This window comes from Pseudonaja textilis, chromosome 5, assembly GCF_049901715.1.
Source record: "Pseudonaja textilis isolate UNSWEBS1 chromosome 5, rPseTex1.2, whole genome shotgun sequence".
Lineage (NCBI taxonomy): Eukaryota > Metazoa > Chordata > Lepidosauria > Squamata > Elapidae > Pseudonaja > Pseudonaja textilis.
In genome coordinates this window covers 23,195,320-23,217,629 of record NC_141994.1, presented here as the reverse complement: position 1 = coordinate 23,217,629, position 22,310 = coordinate 23,195,320, and the positions used below count along the sequence as shown (strand labels likewise).

Genomic DNA, 22,310 nt, shown 5'->3' with positions numbered 1-22,310 from the left:
TGCTGGCAAACCACAACACCATAGTCAGCATTCCTTGTTTAGCAGCTCTGCAGGTAGTCCTTGATTTTCTACCGCAACTGGGACAGAATTTCCATCGCTAAGCAAGGCAGTTGTTAAATGAGTCATGCCGACCTTAATATTTTAAGATAGTTATGCATTTTTTTTTATGCAGCACATGAGGAAGAAGGTATTCAGGAATACAGATAACAGCCTGTATACAACAGTTTAGTGACCATTTGAAAGAAAATAATTTGTGGGAAAATAAGATTTATAACTATGGTTAATTCAGCCTCCCGATTTTTTTTAAAAACACTGCAAAATCTACAGTATTTATTGGTTAGGAACAAAATCTAGTCAAATACAGGTAGTCCTCAACTTACAACAGTTTGTTTAGTGGTCTGTTCAACGTAACTGAAAAAAAGGGGAATTACGACCGTTGTTCACACTTACCGACGTTGCAGCATCCCCCCATGTCATGTGATCAAAATCCAGTCATTTAGCAACCGACTCATAATTTATGATGATGGCTGTGATCCCCTTTGACAACCTTCTGTTCATGTAAAAACTGTGCTGCTAACTCAATGATTACATCAGTTCACTTAACTGTGGGGCAAGAAAAGTTCATATAATGGGGGCAAAACTCACTTAACAATGGTCTCGCTTAGCAACAGAAACTTGGGGGTTCAATTGTGGTCTAAGCAGTTAAAAAAAACTGAAGTCATCCCTAGAACCTACAGGAGCAGAATTAATGAAGTTACTTAACATGCTACCTTATATTTTCTAAATGAGGGGCACTCCAAAATGATGTTTCCAAAATCCAGGCGGTCTTCGACTTATGACAGTTCATTTAGTGACCGTTCAAATTTAACAATGGCAGTGGAAAAAAGCGACTTATGACCATTTTTGACACTTAACAACCGCTAAATTATCCCTGTGGTCAGGTGATCAAAATCCAGATGCTTGGCAGCTGACTCATATTTATGACGGTTGCAGTGCGCCCTGAGGGGACCATATATGAACCCCTTTTGCGACCTGTTAGTGGGGAAGCCGGATTCACTTAATGACGCATGTTACTACCGGTCATTTAGCAACTTGCAGCCATTCCCTTAACAACCGTGGCGAGAACAGTGGGGCCAAAACTCACTTAACAAATGTTTCCCTTGGCGACAGAAATGTTGGGCCTCCATTGTGGTCCTAAGTCGAGGACTGCCTGCAATAGCAGTAATGTAATTGTTGTAGCGTTGTTATCCTCTCCTTCTGCTACTTTTCTATTCTAGAGTAGGATCCATTCCAATTTCCCAAAGGCAAAAAAAAAAAAAAAAATCCTGTTGCTTAAATCTGTCCGGAGTGTTGTCGTGGTATGGTGGAGCTGACAGGGTGTGTAACCGGGTGTGTTGTTTTGTGTAGCCTGAGCAGTTCGGGGCCCCGAGTGCAAATCCCCTGATGCAGGAGCAGAAACCACTTGGCTTCCAAGCCTTTTGCCATGTAAATTGTATTGCTGTCAACCGTGAGTCATTTTGTGTTCTCACCGTTCGAGTTGTTTACGGCCCAGCTAGGACTTGAGTTAATTTGGCAAGCCGAGCGCGTCCATGTAAGTTGTGTCGTTTGTTTTCCATTCTAACTGTAAATACTATTCCGTGCAGTTGCTCCCCTTCCTTAGCAGACATTAAGGACTTTTTAATCGTTATTATTTTGGAGGCTAACTCGTGGTGGTGTTGCAACCCCCCCCGCCCCCCACCCCCGGAAAGTCATTTTCTGTGGCAGGGAGTTTGCGACTTTCGCCAATGGCTTTAAGAGAAGATCCTGTGTTTGTGAGTCTGGCATTTGGTTTCCTTTGACAGTTTTTACACCAAGTAGCACCAACCGAACTCCTCCGTTGCCATTTTTCTTGTTGTTTACAATATTGTAAAGTGACACTCTGAAACAGTTCCTTGTTTGATAACATTGGAAATCATTGTCCAGACTTACAAACTTTACAAACGTTTGTTTGATTGTTTCTTCCTTTAAACTCCCGCATTGGCGTTGTTGTTCGTAGATGTTCTTGTTTTCACTGGAAATCCGAATTGAGCAGGGTACAGAGTGTGCTAAGGTTTGTCACAGAGAAAGTGAAAGTACTTAAAATGTTTACAACCCTTGGCTCCATAGCAAACTGCCTTTTAACCATACGTTGCCCAGGTACTTCAATTCTTGGTTGGTTTGGCGATGTTTGGATTTTAAAATCTTATACAATATGCCTGGCCTTTGCTTTGCTTGAACTGGGGAGCATTTTAAACTGGGTTATGTGCCTCGTATCAACTACCACGATTAGTAACCTCTACATTATTTTGTGATGGGTAGAAAGGAATGCTTGCATAGCAGCTAAAAATATTTTCACAGCCTCTGCGAAAAGACAAAATTGATTGCTTCTGCACTTAATAAAAACTTTAGGAGAAGCTAATCGGTCAGTCTGAGAGAAATGTCATTTTCTAGTAAGTACAATGTTCCAAAACTCTTTTGGGGGGGGCCAAGATTCAGTCCTGTGTTTCTTCAGTTCAATCAACTTTATACGGACAAAACAGGAAAGATTTGGTTTTATGACCCGTTCCTTTATACAATGGAAACCTAGCCCTTTCTTGCAAATTATTTTAGATCTTTTCACCAAGAATGTACAAAAATGTAGAAATGCCTCCTTCCATTCAGCACAGAGTTAATTTAACAACTGCTCCCAATTCTAAAGGAGGACTGTTTCAACCTGTATATCTAATTTTTGCTACATAGATTGTACATTTTATGAATTGTTGGATTCTCTAGTGGGGCAAAAAAATAATCTACGATAATCTAAAAGGCTATATTTTATTTATTTTCTTATCCATGATACTTTTACACTTTTAAATACTAATTCAGAATCTTGTGGCTGTCCAAAAGAAGTTTACTTTTTTGCTTGATGTATTTGTACTGTCATTTTAAGGCCTGAAATTGATAACCATGTTATCGTGCAATAACGATTTTGCAATTTTTTTTCCAGTCAGCCAATTTCTGTACATGGTAACATAATTAAAACAGCGAAAGGCAAAGATTAATAGTAATTTGGTGCTTTGAAATGTATCTTGGTTGTTCCTTTCCATTGCAGTATATTTTAGATGGTTATATCTGATACATATAGATACAGGTAGTCCTTGACTTATGACCCAAATTGAACCCAATGTTTCTGTGGCTAAGTGAGATAGTTGTTAAGTGAATTTTGCCCCATTTTATTACCTTTCTTGCCACAGATATTAAGTGAATCACTACAGTTGTCAAATTAGTAACATGGTTGTTAAGAGAATCTGGCTTCCCCATTGACTTTGCTTGTCCGAAGGTCACACAAGTGGATGACCTCTGGACACTGTCACCGTCATAAGTACATGCCAGTTTCCAAGCATCTCAATTTTTGATCATCTGACCACAGGGATGCTGCAACGGTTGTAAGCGTGAAAAAAGGTCATAAGTCACTTTCTTCAGTGCCGTTGTAACTTCAAACAGCCACTAAATGAATTGGTGTAAGTCGAGGACTACCTGCAAGACACTAAGTTATGAACAATTTTTACAAACAGAAATGAAAAAGCATCAGTTGCCAATAACGTAAATCATCAGGATTTTAGCATTAAATGAGGCACATCCAGTTGAAACAAAACAAGAAATATAAAATATTTGTTGCTTCAAATGGTTTTCTTCTTCCATTCGCCATTTATGAAATCATACTTATATGATACTAGCTTTTTGAAATCCAACTTTTTGGATTCTTTCTAATTTAAGATTTGCAGTGCTTTGTTATTATTATTTTTTTCTTGTCTTCATTGAAGAATTTAGTAAGAACCGAACAGTTTTGGGCAGTTTTATGTTGTGTACGTTGTTAAATTATTCACTAAAATCACACAATTCAGTTCCACAATGCATTGATGTATAATTAGCCCACGCTATTGGTGCATGTTAACTAACATAAATGTTGGGAAATGGAACTAGGAAAGTTTAATGACTTAAAGACTTTCTTTCACCTCGTTGGATTTCCTGTAATAAATCATAACAGAATGATTGTAAATAGATTGCAACTGTGGAGCACATTACAGGCAAATGTGGAGATTAACGTTTTTGTTCGTGGCACATTCTTGGGATACCATAACCCTGATTAAAAAATGGGCTAAAATGTTTGAGACGATTTAAAAGGTTTTAACTGATTAGTGAAAATGCTGCTTAGCTTCAATACTCGATGCCTCTCACGTATAGGAAGACAGTAAAATTAAAACATAGATATATAATTAAGGGTGGGCATTTTACAGTAATTCTCCTTTTTGTTTGGAAAAAAACACACTTTTGCTTTCTGAAGTATTGTCTCATGAGATTGTTCTTTTGTATGGGAAATAAAAATTAATGTGCTTTAAGGAGGATTGCAAATTTGTTTGTTTATATTTGTAGAAAGCTCATACAAAAACATACTCCATAGTACATTGAAGGATGTAAAATTAAGAGACACAGTACACTTTTGCATGTCCTTAAAGACTGGATGAGAGAGAGCTTGGTTGTAGTATTTAAGGCATCAGGCTATCTATTCCTGCCCTGAGCATAAAGCCAATTTCGGTGACCTGAGTTAGGCCACTCTGTCTCAGCCCTAGGAAGAGGACAATGACAAACTGCTTCTGAAAAACATAGCCAAGAAAACTGAAAATGCCATTCTGAATGTATTGTTGATATTTTTGTTGTTGTTGTTACACTGTGGTGGCGCAGTGGTTAGAATGCAGTACTTCAGGCTATTTCTGCTGACTGCCGGTTGCCAGCAGTTTGATTCTGGCCGGCTCAAGGTTGACTCAAACTTCCATCCTTCTGAAGTCAGTAAAATGAGGAGCCAGATTATTGGGGCAATATTTTGAATCTATAAATTGCTTAGAGAGGGCTATAAAGCACTGTGAAGCGATATCTAAGTCTAAGTGCTGTTGCTATTGCTATTATCCTGCTATGGGTTGCCTTTAAGGGAAAGCATCCCAAATGATATTGGTGTTATACTGTATATCTATAGCAGTTTGGCAGGATGTACAATGCTTTGACTTTACAGTTTGTTTTTTATGTGGGGCCTTTGGTGCTCTCCAATCTCAGATGTTGCAGATGTTTCATTACCCAACCAGTTAACATCATCTGTGTTACAAGCAGTGGTGGGATTCAAATATTGTTGCCACTGGTTTGGTGGGCGTGGCTTGGTGGGTGTGCTTTGCATGCGTGCACACACTTTGCGTGCATGCGCGTGCACTTTGCACAGGTGTAGAGGCGTTTTAACTCACCTCCTGCAAGCCTGCACGATCCCGGTCGCTTCGGCAGCTTCCATGTGGTGCTATTCTGTGCCGCGCAAAGCAGCTGCGCTTCAAATTCAGTAGATAAAAGTGCGTATGGGAGGCAGGGCAAGCAGGTGGGCCCAACAGCAGAGCGGTGGAGAGAATCGGTTCCATCTTCGCTGCTCATCACTACTACTGGCTTGCCAGAACCAGGCCGAACCGGTCAATTACCATCACTGGTTACAAGGTTATGAGGTTTGTTTTCATTTGAGCACCCCACCCCCCTTCTAGCACTGATGATGTTATCTTGTTGGGTAATGAAATGTCTGCAAGAAAACAACCAGGCTGGGGCAGCAAAGATCCCACAGTTCGACCCAGTTCAAATATTCTCTTTCATTCATATTTGTATATGTTTGTATTCCTTTTGCTTTGTCTTCCATAATTGCCTTTATTTTTATTCATTTAGGATTGTTGATCTATCTATCTATCTATATCTACCTATTGCAGAACGAAGACACGGTTCAATGTGTAAACCTTCCTCATCTCCAGCATCTCCAGGGCCCTGCAATTCCAGGGCATGCCTAATACAGATGAAGCCGAAATCCTGCATCGGTGGCCATAACTCCGTAAACAACAACAACACAAAGCCATTCAAAACTCCCAAAGACAATCTCATTACCTCTAGTAGCAAACAGCACATGGTTTTTTCTTCAAAGGTCTCGAGAGATAAACCTTGGTAAGCTGGTACTCTTGCAAATTTCTTCATTTCATATTCTTTTCTCAGTATTAGATTTCCAATATTAGATTTCTGTCTAGTTGTTTTGGCATGCAGGGCCCTAGAGCGCCATCCCGAGGGGAGGAGTTGAAACAGTTTATGGCCAGGTTGTGAGGGATGCCCAACGAGTGGTACGGTGTCCTAGAGGTGGCGCTCTCACTTCACAATCAGGAGGCTGTGAGTTCGATCCTAGGTAGAGGCAGATATTTCTCTCTCTGGACACGATGAGAATATATCTGCTGGATGTAACTCCACACTGGTGACAGGAAGGGCATCTGGCCAGTAAAACACTCAGTTCCATTCAGTTGCCCAGACTCCACCCTGCAAGGGATTTGGGGGTCATTAAAAGAGATGATGATGACATAAATATATACATACACATACACATATAGATAAACATATACATGTAGTCTTTGACTTACAACAGTTCATTTAATGACCACTTGAAATTACAACAGCACCAAAAAAGTGACATGATGATTTTTCACCATGACCATTGCCACATTCCCATGGTCACTTGATCAAAATTTGGACACTTGGCGACTGGTTCATGTTTAGGACAAGCAGTCAGTGGGGGAAGTCAGATTCGCTTAACGACCATGTTACTAACTTAACAACTGCAATGATTTACTTAACAAACATGGAAAGAAAAGTCATAAAATGGGGCAAAACTTACTCAAGTCTCACACAACATAATTATGTTGTGTGAGACTTTTTCAAGATTAAAAGTAAAGAGAACCCTAATAGGCTCTTCTAGCATTCTTAGGGAAATTTTAAGATTTTTTTAAAAATTCCACTTCAGATATTTGTGTAATGTCTTACAAAATAGCAATCGGAAACAAAATGCTCTCAGAAAGGAAACAAATGTGGTTTTATTTAGAAACAAGCATGGTTTCAATTAGTTGCATTAGCGTACAAAATGATTTCAGTTCCAAACTTTTTGAGCTCATAATGCTCCGGTTTGGGTTTGAAATGAGTGGTTCTAAACTTAGCAGGAATATTCTGGAGTGGTCTTGGCAAGTTTAAGGTGTGTGGACTTCATCTCCTGGCTGGGGAATTCTGGGAGTTGAAGTCCACACATCTTAAAAGGTTGAGAAACACTGGATAGGAAATCATCCAGAAGACTTGCCATGTAAAATAGTTAGACATCGCCTCTCTTTTAGGATTAAAAGTTATTTGAAAAATCAACCTAAACCTCATAATTGGGAGGGGAAAAAGTCTGCTGAGATGGTTGAAAACAAGTTAGTTATATCACCAATGAATAGTGATCATAAAATCTTAAATGGGTAAAGATATTTTGTCAAATAGTGATTTAAGCAAAGAGCACAGGTAAGCTGTGGTCATTTTGATTATTCTTTGTTGCACTTTTTTCAGTTCTATGATACGCTTCTTTAGATTGCAGGAATAGATATCAAAACTTCCTAGTTCTCCTATGAGCTGCTCAGAGCATCCAGTAGTGGGAGGTGCTTCAGTCTCCGCATTGTTAGGCTGAGCTTGAATTGAGGAACGCTCCTCCTCCTCCACGTGACTCCTCCCTAGCGTTCCGCAGTTTTAGCTCAGCCTCGTACGAAACAGGCAGTGCTTAGCTTGCTCCTTGGCCGAACCACGACTTTGATCTAAAGATTCCAAATTTGATTCTCTCTTTAGGTTTGATTCGTTTTTCTCTCTCTCCTTAGCCTCTGCGCAATTGTCTCTTGGGTCCAATTATCGAACTTGGGGAAGGGCCATTGCGCCCCCAAGGAGGGCAGCGGGAGGCTCCGTAGCGGCTTTGCACAACCTCCCCATAGCCAAAAATAGTGCCTCTGCCTATTTAACAGCTGCTGCGTTCCCTTTTGCCTTTCTGGCAACCTTGTTGTTCTAGCAGCTTGTATTTTATTGCTGAGAGTCGTATCGCTGTTCCCCCCCCCTCCCTCAAACGCCGATTTTAAGATACTTTGGATAATCTCTCCCTTCTCTCACCATCTCCATTCTTGGAGTTTCAGTTTCGATTTCCTCGAAGGGAAGAGGCCGCTGAACTATCTATTACTGGCGGACGCCATTTTGGACTCCAAAAAAACGTGGCATAAGCCTTTTTTCTTCAAATTCCCTGTGCTGTGGGTGAATCTGACTCGACATAGAAGGATTCCCCTAGATCCTCTGAGTCTTTTAACCTCCTTCTCTGGCAATTTGTACTCGAGGTTACCTTTTTTCTCTCTGAATCTTGTTGGCTTAATCCCCACAGCTTCCTCAGCGGCACAGCAGCAGGCACCTAGGCCGTGTCCGCCTGTGCAAGTAAGCTGCTGTAGGCCCCATTTTCATTTCTACCCAGGCCTCAGGCGTATCGAAATTTGGCTGATTGGTTGACTTTCTCTCAAATTGTGTTGCAAGTATACTGTGGCTCCTGGAGCACTAGTGCAACAATTATACCGGCTTCATTGTGGTATCATTTTCAATCATAACTCAATATTAGTATTAACTTACAATAGTAATACTAATAAATTTAATAATATCAACAATAATTATAATAATATTAATAATATATTCTGTAAAGTATAATATTGTAATTCGTTACGTTATTACCATTGAGATATGACTCCTATATATGGTTATATACATATATATTCTTGGATACATATAGCCATAAAAAAAAAGCGGGGGTGGGTGGGACATTAAGTACTTATCAGGGCAACTGTCTTGACTCAGATTGGACCCTGGGCGTGTCAACCGCCTCATATTGTCTTTCCTGGCACATTACTACAATATATAATTTATAAGAATGGCAGATGGTAACACCTCCAAAGGCCCTTCATTGAAGGCAAAAGCCAAAACCCATTACTTGCACAAGCAGGCTAAGGAGACCTGGAAAGCCTCCCAAAGAGATGCCTTAAGGTGCCACAAGGCCCTACAAAAAGAATTTGACAAGCGCGCCAGGGAAGCCCTCCCGGTGCCTCAGGCTTTACCATCCTCCAGTCCGTCTACCTCTGCTCAACCCCTCCCTCTAGATCTTCCCCTCTCACCCAGGCACAGTTTGCCCTCGCAAGGACAACATGCTCCGACTCCTGGAACGCCAGCTAGAAGGGCGCCAGAAGCCACCTTCACCCCAACAGCCACTGGCCTTCGTCAAGAGGGTTCCCTCATTGAGGATGTTCCAGAGAGAGTAAGGACCTGGATGGAGTTGGCCATCTGCCAAGGGATCGCAGACGGACTCCAGCAAGTAACCAGCTCCAGTCATTATTCTGTGGCTCCTGACCTTGAGTCTCAGTCACTAAGATCCCTGCCCAGGTCGGACCACCACCAGGTATACGTGCAGAGGGAGACCCCCTTTCAAGGCCGGGAGGAAGAGGAGGAGGACGAGGGAGAAATGGGCTAGTTCATGGTGGCAGACGAACTCGAAATGGGGTCTATGCAGAATAGCGAGCCCCTATCAGAGGCAGACCCCCTGGAAGGGGAAATGTCGGAGGACGAGGGGCTTTTCCCGGACCAGCCCGCCTTTGCGGGTTTATTCAGACCACACCTATTCAAATCACTGTTATTCAAGGCCAAGAACATCTCAGGCCTAAGTACCCAATCACCAGGCGACACCCCTGCACCCTCAACGGAAGTTCCAGCGGACCTAATTTTTAACCAGCCTGTAGTTGAGGCCGAGGTTATACCAGTCCCACCCATTTTCTCTGATTTAGTGCAAAAGCAGCTGGCCTCTAACAGCGGTACACCCGGCCCCATCTGGTCATGATAAAAAATTCTTTAATTTAGACTCAGGATTTTCAAAGTTACTGAGTACCCCGGAGGTAGATGAGCCCCTAGTGGGCTTAGCGTCCTCCTTAACTCCGACTGAGGCGCTAGAGGCTCTAAAGCCTGAGGAAAAGCGGGCCGAGTTAGCCCTGCTCAGGGCACACCAGTCAGACTCATGGGCCATCAGATCGACTACGGACGCATCTTTTTTCACAAGAGCATCCATTCGTTGGCTTCGCCAACTGCAGCAACACGTCCCCACGACTAACATCAGGGCACACCAGGACATTGTGAAGATTACAGCTGCTGCCAAGTTTTCCGCTGATGCCACTTACCACTCAGTCAAGTTTTCCGCTCGGGCAATCACATCACATGTCACTGCCCGCCACTTACTTTGGCTGAGACACTGGCAGGCAGATTTTAAAAATAAAGCAAAACTGGCCTCTTCCCCCCATGTGGGAGATAAGCTGTTTGGCCCCTCCCTGGACTCCTTACTTATGGAGACCCGCAGCAAGAAAAAGTTTCTTCTTTCCCTTATACGAAAATCAGATTTCAGAACCCCCAGCCCTTTCGGAGAGGCTCCTTTCGGCCCTTCTATCAGGCCCCTTCTCCCCCAGGTATCAGAGGCCCCTTCCTTCAGATCAGGTCAACCCCAGGACAGCTGATTCGGGAGACAGAAGTAGAAGGGGCAGCCAATGCAAGAGGCCTTTTCGAGGGACAGGAAGCAGGCCCTTCCAACGACCAAGATAGGTCAAGGGAGACTCTCCCCATTGGTGGTTGCCTTAAGTTGTTTGCGAATCAATGGGACTCTTCTACCTCTGACGCTTGGGTTAGAGACACCGTTAGATATGGTCTTGCCCTTGAGTTTCACACCACTCCCCCAGTTTTCTTTATGTCGTGCCCCCCCTCCAGAGACCCGATCAAGCGTAATCTAATGGATTCCGCTATCCAACACCTCCTAAACATAAAAGCCATACAACCAGTTCCGTATGAACAAAGAGGGCGGGGTTTTTACTCTCATCTCTTCGTTGTTCCAAAACACTCGGGGGGATGGAGAGCAATTTTGGATTTAAAAAGGCTTAACCGCTTTCTAATTTATCATAAATTCAAAATGCATACTCTACAATCTATATTGCTGGGCATCAGACATGGGGATGTGCTCACGTCCATTGACTTGATGGAGGCGTATTTACATATCGCTATTTGGCCTTCCCATTTTAAGTTTCTAAGGTTCTGTTACAACAATCACCACTTTGAATACGTGGCCCTTCCCTTCGGACTAGCCTCTGCCCCCAGAACTTTTACCAAGGTCCTCGCAGCACTCGCTGCCCATCTCAGGAATATCCCCGTTCGTCTTCAGTGTTACCTGGACGACATTTTAATTCTGTCCCCCTCTAATCCCCAAGCAGCGAGGGACACCCAGGCTACCTTAGCTTCTCTCCAGGAGCATGGTTTTCTCATAAATTGGAAAAAGAGTCAATTATCTCCATCGACTCAAATAACTCATTTGGGGGCAGTTATCGACACATTGGAAGGCAAAGTCTATCTGTCTTCAGATAGACTACTTAACATCCAAAAATCCGTTCGGGAGATTAGGCGCTCTAGAAGGGTGTCTTTACTAGATCTATCTAAACTATTAGGAAAGATGATATCATGCATTTCTATTATTCCCTGGGCCCGTCTACACTCTAGATCCCTCCAGTGGTTCCTGCTTCCGTACCAGAGATCCGGCAGAAGCAACTCCAAACGCACAGTCAGGGTGCCTCCCAAGGTCCTCATGTCCCTACTTTGGTGGGCCAAACCGGTCATCAACAAGGGCTGCCTCTTCAAGGAGCCTCAAAGGATTACTATTACCACAGATGCCAGCTTATTCGGATGGGGCGCCCACCTTCAGTCACTCATATCCCAGGGCAGATGGTCCGCAATAGAACAGTCGTGCAGCATAAACTGGCTGGAGCTTCACGCTGTTTTCCTTGCCCTCCGCAGCTTCCTTCCCCAGGTACGAAGTCAACACATCCTCATCCTAACAGACAATGTGACAGCCAAAGCTCACATAACAAAAGCAAGGGGGCACACAATCCATACAATTGATGAGAGAAGCCGAGCGCCTGTGTCGCTGGGCGGAGAACAATCTTCTTTCTATCAAGGCAGAGCACATTTCCGGCCTGTCAAACACACAAGCAGATTGGCTAAGCAGGGCCACCATAGACCAGTCAGAGTGGCACCTCCACCCATCGCTGTTCAAAGAAGCAGCAAGGATATTTGGACAACCAGTGGTGGACCTATTTGCCTCCCCTCTCAATGCTCAGCTCCCGAGATTTTTTTCAAGATACCCATCCCATGGGGCGAAGAATTACAACACACTCCTCTGCCCATGGCCGAGGGGGCTCTTGTATGCATTCCCCCCACTAGCACTGGTGCCCAGGGTTATCCAGAAATTGTTACAAGAGAAAGCAGAATTACTCCTAGTGGCACCTCACTGGTCCAGGCGGCCGTGGTTTGCAGACCTTCGCAGCCTTTGGGTAGCTCCCCCTTGGAGGATTCCACCAGACAAGATCTCACTATCTCAGGGACCCCTCCTACACCCGGACCCTCAATGGTTTCAATTGACCATCTGGAGGTTGAGTGGAGCAGATTGAAGAGCGAGAAGCTCTCCAAACAAAGTCATTAGCACTATTCTAGCTGCCAGGCGACCCTCAACCATCCGTATTTACAATGCCACATGGTCCATTTTCTGCAAATGGTGTAGTAAATCTCAAATAGACCCTACTTCACCTTCTGTAGCTCAGATTTTAGAATTTCTGCAGGAGGGACTTGATAAGGGGCTTTCCTCTAATACCCTGAAGAGGCAGGTAGCAGCGCTAACATCAGTTATTTCCTGCCAAGGTTTCAGCTCCCTCTCTCATCACCCTCACATACACTCCTTCCTTAGAGGGCTACCAATCTAAGTCCCCCAGCAGTATACCGTTACCCCACCTGGGACCTTAACAAGGTCCTTCTTTCTCTCACCAAAGAACCGTTCAAGCCATTGAGGGAGTCAAGTCTCCAATTTTTGACATATAAGGTAGTTTTCCTGGTAGCCATCATCTCCGCTCGTCGCATATCGGAAATCACAGCCTTGTCTGTCAGACAAGACCTCTGCGTTTTTCATGCCAATCGGGTGGTTCTCTGTCCCGATCCCTCATTTATGCCCAAAGTCAACTCGGCTTTCCATAGAGCACAGGAGCTCATCGTTCCAAACTTCTGTCCCAGGCCTTCACAGGAGAGGGAAAGGCAATGGCACAAGCTTGATGTTAGGCGCGCTCTGCGAATGTACATCAAGCTCACTCAGCCCTTCAGAAAATCAGAAGCTTTATTTGTTTCCTTTCAGCCCAAGACACAGGGTCACAAGGTGTCTCCATCCACCATAGGCCGTTGGATAAGAGCAATAATAGCTAGATCATATCAGGCTCAAGCCCTGCAGGTGCCTAGAGGCATTACTGCTCACTTAACTAGGAGTGCGGCGACCTCAGCGGCTTGGGCCACTCAGACACCAATAACTGAAATCTGCTGGGCAGTGACTTGGGCCTCCCCATCACCCTTCATTAGACACTACAAAATTGATGTGTTTGCCTTGGCAGAGGCCTCATTTGGCAGATGGGTTCTGCAACGGGTTCTTAGGGACCCTGAGGAGATTCCGAACCAGACAGAGTCCCTCCCATAGGACAGGCCAAGCTTTGGTATGTCCCACTACTGGATGCTCTGAGCAGCTCAGAGAAGGGGTGTTGGTACTTACCTGATACGCCCGTTCTCTTTGAGCTGCGAAGAGCATCCAGCTCCACCCCATTTTTCCGTCTGGTGGGCTCTTGTTTCGGCCAATGAACTTTTCTAGGTAATAAGGATGAGAGCACTTATTCTTCTCGTCTTCGCAAAACTGGGGAACGCTACGGAGGAGTCACGTGGAGGAGGAGGAGCGTTCCTCAATTCAAGCTCAGCCTAACAATGCGGAGACTGAAGCACCTCCCACTACTGGATGCTCTTCGCAGCTCAAAGAGAACGGGCGTATCAGGTAAGTACCAACACCCCTTTTCCCTTAGTGCAGCTGATTCCAAGCTGATTCCAAAATTTCTGTTACTAACAAGGACAGCTGTTAAATATATTTGGGCCCATTTCTTGTCACAGTTGTTAATAGGAGTAACATAGTTGTGAAGTGAATCTGGCTTCCTCATTGACTTGGCTTGTCAGAAGGTCTCAAAAGGGGACATTGCAAAAGTCATAAGTATGAATTGGGTAACCGTATGTCTGAATTTTGACCATGTGACCATGGGGAAGCTGCAACGGTCATAAGTGTGAAAAATCTTCGTAAGTCACTTTTTTTCCAATGCCTTTCTAACTTCAAACGGTCACTAAATGAACTGTGTTGTAAGTCGAGGACTCCCTGTACATGAAAATGGTTGGTCCAGTTTTTTGGGCCATTTTGAGCTTTTAGGGAGCCTTTAAAATTGTAATGTAATTTCATCAGTGGTTCCATCAAAATTAAAAAACAAACTTTCTCCCAAATTGCACCTGAAAAAGGCAGTCCTGTTCACATGCATGATGTTAGCCCTACCCATTCTGCAGCTTTTCACCACAGCAAAAATATTAATCTAATGACCCTTGGTTGTCAAAAAGTTGATTGCTTCTGGTCTTAGAAAGAAGCAAAGAAATATAGCTACTATATGAGTTGGCTTGTCAGTTGACCAGATCTTTAAACAGAGTGTCCTCAACTTACAACCACAATTGGGAGCACAATTTCCATTGCTAAGTGAAGTGTTTCTTTTCATGACCCTTTTGCCACCATTGTTAAGATGTTTTCACTACAGTTACGTAAATAACACGTTCCTGATTATGAGAAATTTAACAGGGCCCTGAAACATTAACATGAAGTTTTGGTTCAGTTTTGGTTTCTTTAAGAGAAGGGAGATGCTTCATAATTCAGCTTCATATATGATACTAGGTGGTCATCATTTCAGAGATGTTTCATTACATAAACGTGGGAAATAGAATACCCGGGGGTGGGCAGAAAAACAGCGGAGCAGAAATGACTTCCGACTTCCTGCCGTCTTCCCCAATGACTTTATTACTGGAAAGCCAGCAGGGAAGGTAAGACCTCACAATCACATGATGTGGCTGATAGTGGCGACACTGCAGTGGCCACACTTTGCGAGTACAACTGATGTGAAGACCCTTGAAATTTCAGTTACACAGAAGGAAGGAGCTCAGATTTTGTACACATTTTCTTAAGTTAGTGGATTTGAGGTATTTTGATTCAATTTTTTTTTACTCTGTGATGCACCGTTTGGATGACTTGAACATTACAGAAGACAAGAGAAACTTAGTAGTATATAGATATACATGTATGCATGGTTCTCTAACATGTTTTTAGCACAGCAATAATACTGATATATACCTGACAGAAACAGATTAGTGTGAAGTGACTTGGGCTCTGCTTTACTGGTAAAACACATAATTGGAATTGATTTAACTGGTTTGATTACTCTGTGTGTGTGATATAGATGTGTCGTGAGACGATATTTCAAAAGCATAAGAAAAGAAACAGGCAAAGAAAGCTTTGGGGAGGTGCGATATTTTTTCCCCCTGATTGTGTATCGATCTCTTATTAGAATTCAGTCTAAAAATCAAGCTTGCACATAGTTGAAATATTGACAATAGGAAATCTAAAAATTGGTAAAATCATGGAATAATATCTCCAATATTATTTTATACCAAAGCCAATCTTTTATGTCTTAAAATGCTGATAGTTTTTAATACTAACAGATTTATAATAAGCAGCCAGTAATTACGTAAAATTTTACAGAACCAATGCTAGTATGTCACTAATGCTGATGATGTTAGCTAGTTTGGCTAATGAAACGTCTGCAAGAAAACAAGCAAACTGAGAGAACACCAAGGACCCCACAATCCTCCCCCTCCTCCTCTCCTTTCCACAAATCCCTCCCTTTTCTACCACTGATGATTTTAACCAAGTTTGGTAATGAAACTTCTGCAAGAAAACAAGCAAGCTCAGAGAGCACCAAGGACCCTTCACTTATTTGCCAAACTGAAATTTTAATTCCTGTGTTAGTGTCACATAGAAGAAAGGCAAGGTAATGTTAGTATGAGTGGTGCAGAAAATATGTCTTGAAGACTCCCCCCACTTTGGTGTTTCAGTGTTCCTGTTCCAGTAGTCAGCCTAGAGAAAATCCCTAACCTAGTGAAGGCAGATGGTGCCAACGTTAAAATGAACTCGACGGCCGCTCCTGCCATCGCCACCTCCTCCGCCTCTTTATCATCCACCATACCTGCTCCAATCAAGTCCGCGTTGACATCCAAATCGGTGCCGCCGTCGCCTGAAAAGATTCTAAACGGCAAAGGCATCCTAGTGCCACCCGTAGACAAGAAGCACCAAAACAGCACTAAAAACAGTAACAAGTCTTACAAGAGGGTTTCAGGTAAGTGACACCGGCAGCACGACTTAGTGAGATGCCATCCTTCTTCGTTAGGGACCTCTGGTGGCTGAATGGCAAGTGATGGCGCCAGGGGTGGGCTTAAAAAAATGTAGCAACTGGTTCTTTGCCTGGTTGCTGAATGGGTGTGGCCTAGTCTGCCTCCTGCATCATGACGAGGAGGCCGTTTTTGCCCTCCCTGTGCTCCAGATGCTTTCCTCAAGCCTCCAGGAGGGTGAAAACTGCCTTCTTTCTGGAGCCTGTTTCTGGCCTTCTGGGAGACCTGTTTTTCACCCTCCCCGGGCTCCGGAGGCTTTCTTTGAGCTCCGGGAGGGTGAAAACTGTCTCCCCGGGCTCTGGAGGCTTTCTTTGAGCTCCGGGAGGGCGAAAACTGCCTCCCCGGGTTCTGGAGGCCAGAAACAGGCCAGTTTTTCGCCCTCTCTGAATATCCACATGGGCCCTGCACTTATCTGGGATCCAAAACGGGCTGTGTGGGGACTCCTGGGAGGGGAGGGGCAGGCAGAGACAGCCAGGGATGGGATTTGCCGGTTCACTGAATCAGCCATCAAATTAACAACCGGTTCGCCCAAACCAGGGCGAACCGGTAGCAGCCCAACCCTGGATGGCGCCCTAGCTGTTTAAGAAACCGATTGTCCTCCCAAGATTGCTCTTTTCCAGCTTTCCGCTTAAAATATCCATCAAATGAGAGGGCTCTCATTTTGTGAGCCACCATTGCAGCGTAATTTGGCCAAGACAAGATAGAGGTACTCCTCGCCTCAGGACCACCATTGAGCCCTTTTGTGGCTAAGCGAGACATTTCTTAAGTGACTTTTGGCCCCATTTTACCGCATTTCTCGCCATGGGCCCTTAAGGGAATCCCTGGAGTTATTAAATTAGCAGCGTGTGGGTTAAATGAATCTGGCTTACCCAGATGAATCTGGCTTTGCCTCTCAGAGGGTCAGAAAAAGGGGATTACATGAAACCCTCCCCCGCCCGGGATATTGCAACCGTCATAAGTAGGAGTCAGTTGCCAAGGGTTCAAATTTTGATCACGTGACCCAAGTGTGGGAAAACGGTCATCCGTCACTTTTTCCAAGGCCGTTTTTAACTTCAAACAGTCCCTGAAATGAACTGTTGTAGGTTTGAGGCCTACCTGTATAAATTCTCTGAAACCAAGAGGTTGGTTACCTCATGGATCTCATCAGTGGAACTTCTCAGACTGCTCTCCAGTTTATCTGGACAATAAATAACAGATTAGGTAGAACCAAAGGTTATTTTCCTCCCTATTAGACTTGGGTCTAATCCATTGCTCACTGGCACTCATGATAGAGGTTTTTCTCCCAATGAGAAATGCCACACCTGGATACGGTAGGTGTCCCATTTCCATGTCCCATCAATCAACATTGCCTTCATGTGAACCTTCATCCCTGCCTGTATTGTTTGCCACCAAGGTTTGTTTTGTCTTCTGCGCGCTGTTACGATGACATCCCTTTGCTGCCCGCCGGGAGTTTACCAGCCCTTCAATTACGACTGCAGTTTTAAAAGTGAAGAGAGAGAAAACTGAAATCCTGAAAAGCAGAATATAATTGGACAGCTCCTTGAAGCCGAAAGCCTTCTGATAAAACAATCAGAGCGAAGGTTGCTTGAAGACTCAGGGAACCATTCAGAACTGCTTTATTGGACAGGTCTAATTCCTATCGCTTCAGGCAGTCCTCGACTTAATGACCACAACGGAGCCCCAAAATTTGCTGCTGTTCAGCGAGACATTTTGTTCAGTGAGTTTCACCCCATTTTATGACCCTTTCTTGCCTCTGTTGTTAAGTGAATCTGGCTTCCCCTTTGACTTGGCTTGTCGGAAGGTCGCAAAAGGAGATCTCGGGACACAGCAACTGTTGTAAATATGAGTCAGTTGCCAAGCACCTGAATTTTGATCGCATGGTGATGGGGATGCTGCAATGGTCATAACTCTGAAAAATGGTTGTAAGTGAGTTTTTTCAGAACTTTGAAAGGTTACTAAAGGAATGATTGTAAGTTAAGGACTACATGTAAATATACACAGTCTTGTTAGGACTGTGCCATAGATGGCTAGCATTTTAATAATAATTCAGTAAAATAATTGACAGGCTTCTTAATTTTCTTAAGTACAGGCAGTCCTCGACTTACAACAGTTCATTTAGTGATCATTTGAAAATGACACTGAAAACAAGTCACTTATGACCATATTTAACACATATGACTGTTGCAGTCATCCCCATATGATCAAAATTCAGACCCTTGGCAATTGACTCATATTTATGACGGTTGCAGCATCTGGAGGTCGACAAAGGAAAGTCAATGGAGAAGACAGATTCAGTTAACAGTGGTGTTATTGACTTAACAACTGCAGTGGTTCCCTTAACCGTGGGAAGAAAGGTCAGAAAATGGTGCAAACATTCACTTAAACAAAGGTCTCACTTAGCAGCAGAAAGTTGGGGTTGAACTGAGGACTGTTGTGGCCTGCCGGCAGCCAGGAGAGCTGGCGGCAGACTCAAACAGTGAGGAGGTTGGGGAGGAACATGGGCCAGTCCTGGATTCTGGGGAAGGCTCTGATGAGGGCTCTGTGTTGGAGGCAGAGATGGGACCAGAACTATCTGACAGTTGTCAACTGCCTTCGGAGCTGGAGATCAGTGGGGCAGAAGAACGGCTGGAGCCTGTTCCCAGTGTGCACATGTGCAGAGCTGCCAGAAGAAGGGAACAGCTAAGGAACAAAGGTTGACTCAGGAGTAAAGCCACGGGTGGACAGTGAATGGCCCCTCACATAGGGAATAAAGAGGAGCGAAAGGGGAGGGGTGTTTGCAGAAGACAATTAGTTCATTTAATTAGGATGAAGATTTGTTCGTGACTCTCAGAGACTCCTTGTCAAGTCTTTCCTTGGACAGCGTTGCACTTGGAAGCTATCGGCCTGGCAGCTCTCCAAGCCCGGTAAGGTCTGTGGTTATAATTCACCCTTGAAAGACTGTTTGCCAGGACTTTGCTGGATGTGAATGAGAGGAATTCACGGTAGCCTAATAAAAAGGGGTTTTGTTGGGACGAGGAGTCTGCTTTGTGATTTTGGGAAGCCTAGGTCAGAACAAGGACTACCTGTAGCGATGGAATTAGACCTGTCCAACAGAGCAGTTCTGAAAGGCTGCATTTAAACCCTACTGTCACATGAACCTCTAGCGAATACTAAATTGTAACTTGGCTTGGTAAGGAAAACATTTCAGTGTTTTCATTGGCAATGGCAGAAGTTATGAAGGGAGTTAAAACAGTGACTTCCTGCATCCCATTGCATAAGAGTGAACAGCCGTAGCAAGTTTCTCAGCCTAGTGACTCCTAATGTGTTGGATTGTCACAAAGTTAACACATCTGTCTACACTACAGCAAGTTTGCACTGCCGTTTTAATTTCCGATTTATAACAGAATAACAGAATTGGAAGGGACCTTGGAGGTTTTCTAGTCCAGGGGTGTCAAACTCAAGGCCCGGATCCAGCCAGGGGGATGCTTAGATCTGGCCCGTGGGACTGGCCTGGAAACAGCAAAGGACTGGCCTACCAGTGAAAATGGGGCATGGAGCGGGGGCTGCCCCCCCAGCTCCGTTTTTCGCTGGCAGAGGGCTATCAAAACAAACTAAAAACAAAAGGAGAAACATTTCCTCTTTTGCATTTGAACCTGCAAGAAGGGACAGGAAAGGAGAAAGGGAAAGAGGGAAGACAAAAAAAGGAAGGGAAGAGGGGAAGGGAACAAGGAAGGAAAAAGAAGGAAAAGGAAAGGAGAGGAAGAAGGAAGGAAAAAGAAAAGGAGGTAAGGAAAGGAGAAAGGGAAAGAGGAGAGAGAAAGAAAAAAGAAAGGAAGAGGGGAAGAGAGCAAGGAAGGACAAAGAAGGAAAAGGGAAGGAAGGAGAAGGAAGAAAGAAGGGGGAAAAAGGAGGTAAGGAAAGGACAAAGGGAAAGAGGAGAGAAAGAAAAAAGAAAGGAAGGGGGTAGAGAGCAAGGAAGGAAAAAGAAGGAAAGGGGAAGGAAGGAAGAATGAAGAGGGAAGGAAAAAGAAGAGAAGGAAGGAAAGGAAGGAAGGAAGGAGATTTTAATGAGAGGGAGGGAAGGCCTGTCTTAGCACTTGACTGCCACAGGTGTCCCTGACACGAGTGGCGTCAAACTGGCCACATGTCCCCCCCATCAGTTCTCCGAGGTCAAATACAACCCTGATGTGGCCCTCAATGAAATAGAGTTTGACACCCCTGTGCTGGTCCAACCCCCAACCCCGATACCATTTCAGACAAATGGCGGTCCAATGTTTTCTTAAAACCTCCAGTGATGGAGCCACCCACAAAGCTGGCCCCTTTTTATTCCGGGTGAGCATTTTCCCAATGGGACTCCCCTTCTCTCCCTCCATGGCGAACCCTTTTCCCACTAACCGGAGGACTCAACATCTCAGTATCAGCTAACTGCAACCAGCGGACAGCTTCCATTTTGAGAAGGACCGAAGCAGGATCCTACAACGGCAGGCTTCCCTCTTGTTTATTTTAATTTAATTCATTTTATTTTCCCCCATCAAACATTTTAACAACCTCCACTTTGGAGGGAGCAGCTGAGAGGCAATCAATCACGGTGGTTCTTCCGTGGCGCAAAAAAACCACAACCACAGCTGTGTGATGTAGCCTTTCCTAGCTGTGTCCTCGCTAGGGTAACTAAAGAGTATCCTCTTTCTCAGCATGGGCTGTTCCTCAATTGGAGTCTGGTGTTCTGTACTAGGTGCCAGAATGCAAGAACGTGGTCACCAAAGAGGAAAAGAGGAATCTCTGAGAAGGGTGACAGAAGGTCCAGCGGGCAAGTCATATAAGGAGAGGCTGAAGGAGCTGGGTATGTCCTACTTAGAGGAGACTAAGGGAAGGTCCATCATTGTGAAACGAAGAGAAAGAACAGGAGGGACCCCAGGTGGCGGGTGGGGGGGAGGAGAGGGGGTGTTTCATCTCTTTCAACCGTCTGATTTATGTGTCAGGACAATCCATGGTCAGGCATGACATTAAGTCTTGAATTTGCATGTTCCAAACCCCCCCTCCCCCCCGTCTCCTTCACACACACACACACACACACTCCCATTCTTTGTGTGTTCCACCTCCCTCTGTAAGTTCCGTTAAGCGGTGGTATCCAGGTGGCAAAATGTGGGTTTTATATGGTTTACTTGCCCAACTTGGGCGGGGGGGGGGCGGATGAGGAGGAAGGGGGAGTAGGAGGAGAAAGGGAAAGGAGCAGGGGGAGGGAGGGAAGAGGAGCAGGAGCAGGAAGGGGGAGGGAGAAAGGGAGAGGAGAACACGAGAAAGAAGGAGCGGGAGAAAGGGAGGGAGGAGGAAGAGGAAAGAGGGAAGGAGCAGGAGGAGAAAGGAAGAGGAGTCCAGTTAGAGAAAATGCACTATTTTTACACATCTCTTTTGAGGTGCAGTCTTGCCGTGTCTTTCCAGTTTTTGCATAATTTTATGTTGTTGCTTTTTCCTTAAAGAACCTATTTATATATTTTTAAACAGAAAGAGAGTTTGACCCAAATAAACATTGCGGAGTATTGGACCCTGAAACTAAGAAACCCTGCACAAGGTCACTCACCTGTAAGGTAAATTTTCTTCCTGGTTCAGATATAACAATCCTATTGATAGTTGTTTCAGGCGTGCTTGCTGGAGGCTATAGTTATTATCCTTTCAGAATATTTGGAGGTCACTGTAAAATTATGATGTCTGTGCTTCAACTCCCAGAATTCTAGTACAGTGCTACCTTGGTACTCGTCGTCAATTGCTTCTGGGAGATGAGATGAGTACCAAAAATGAGTATCAAACAGTCCCATAAGAAATAATATAGCAATAGCACTTAGACTTATCTATCACTTCACGGTGCTTTCCAGCCCTCTCTAAGGAGTTTAGAGACTCAGCATATGGTCCCCCAAAATCTGGGTCCTCATTTTATTGACCTCGGAAGGATGGAAGGCCGAGTCAACCTTGAGCCGGTCAGGATCGAACTGCAGGTTGTGGGCAGAGTTAGCCCGCAATACGGCATTTTAACCACTGCACTACCAGAA

At 44.4% G+C, this 22,310-nt stretch overlaps 1 protein-coding gene across 8 annotated transcripts in view; it reads left to right on the top strand.

Annotated features, from left to right (window-relative positions):
• Window positions 1-22,310, top strand: part of ATXN7L1 (ataxin 7 like 1) — a 79,395-nt gene that overhangs the window by 42,791 nt on the left and 14,294 nt on the right. For 3 of the 8 annotated variants that reach the window (XM_087935534.1, XM_026701466.2, XM_026701448.2), the window contains 4 exons: window positions 5,787-6,015; window positions 15,955-16,235; window positions 20,999-21,106; window positions 21,769-21,851. In XM_087935534.1, the coding sequence (XP_087791660.1) occupies window positions 5,787-6,015; window positions 15,955-16,235; window positions 20,999-21,106; window positions 21,769-21,851 (701 nt within the window). Of the gene's footprint in view, window positions 1-1,350; window positions 1,592-5,786; window positions 6,016-15,954; window positions 16,236-20,998; window positions 21,107-21,768; window positions 21,852-22,310 lie in introns of those variants that run through there. The other 5 variants (XM_087935536.1, XM_026701484.2, XM_026701474.2 and 2 more) reach the window with 3 other exon arrangements.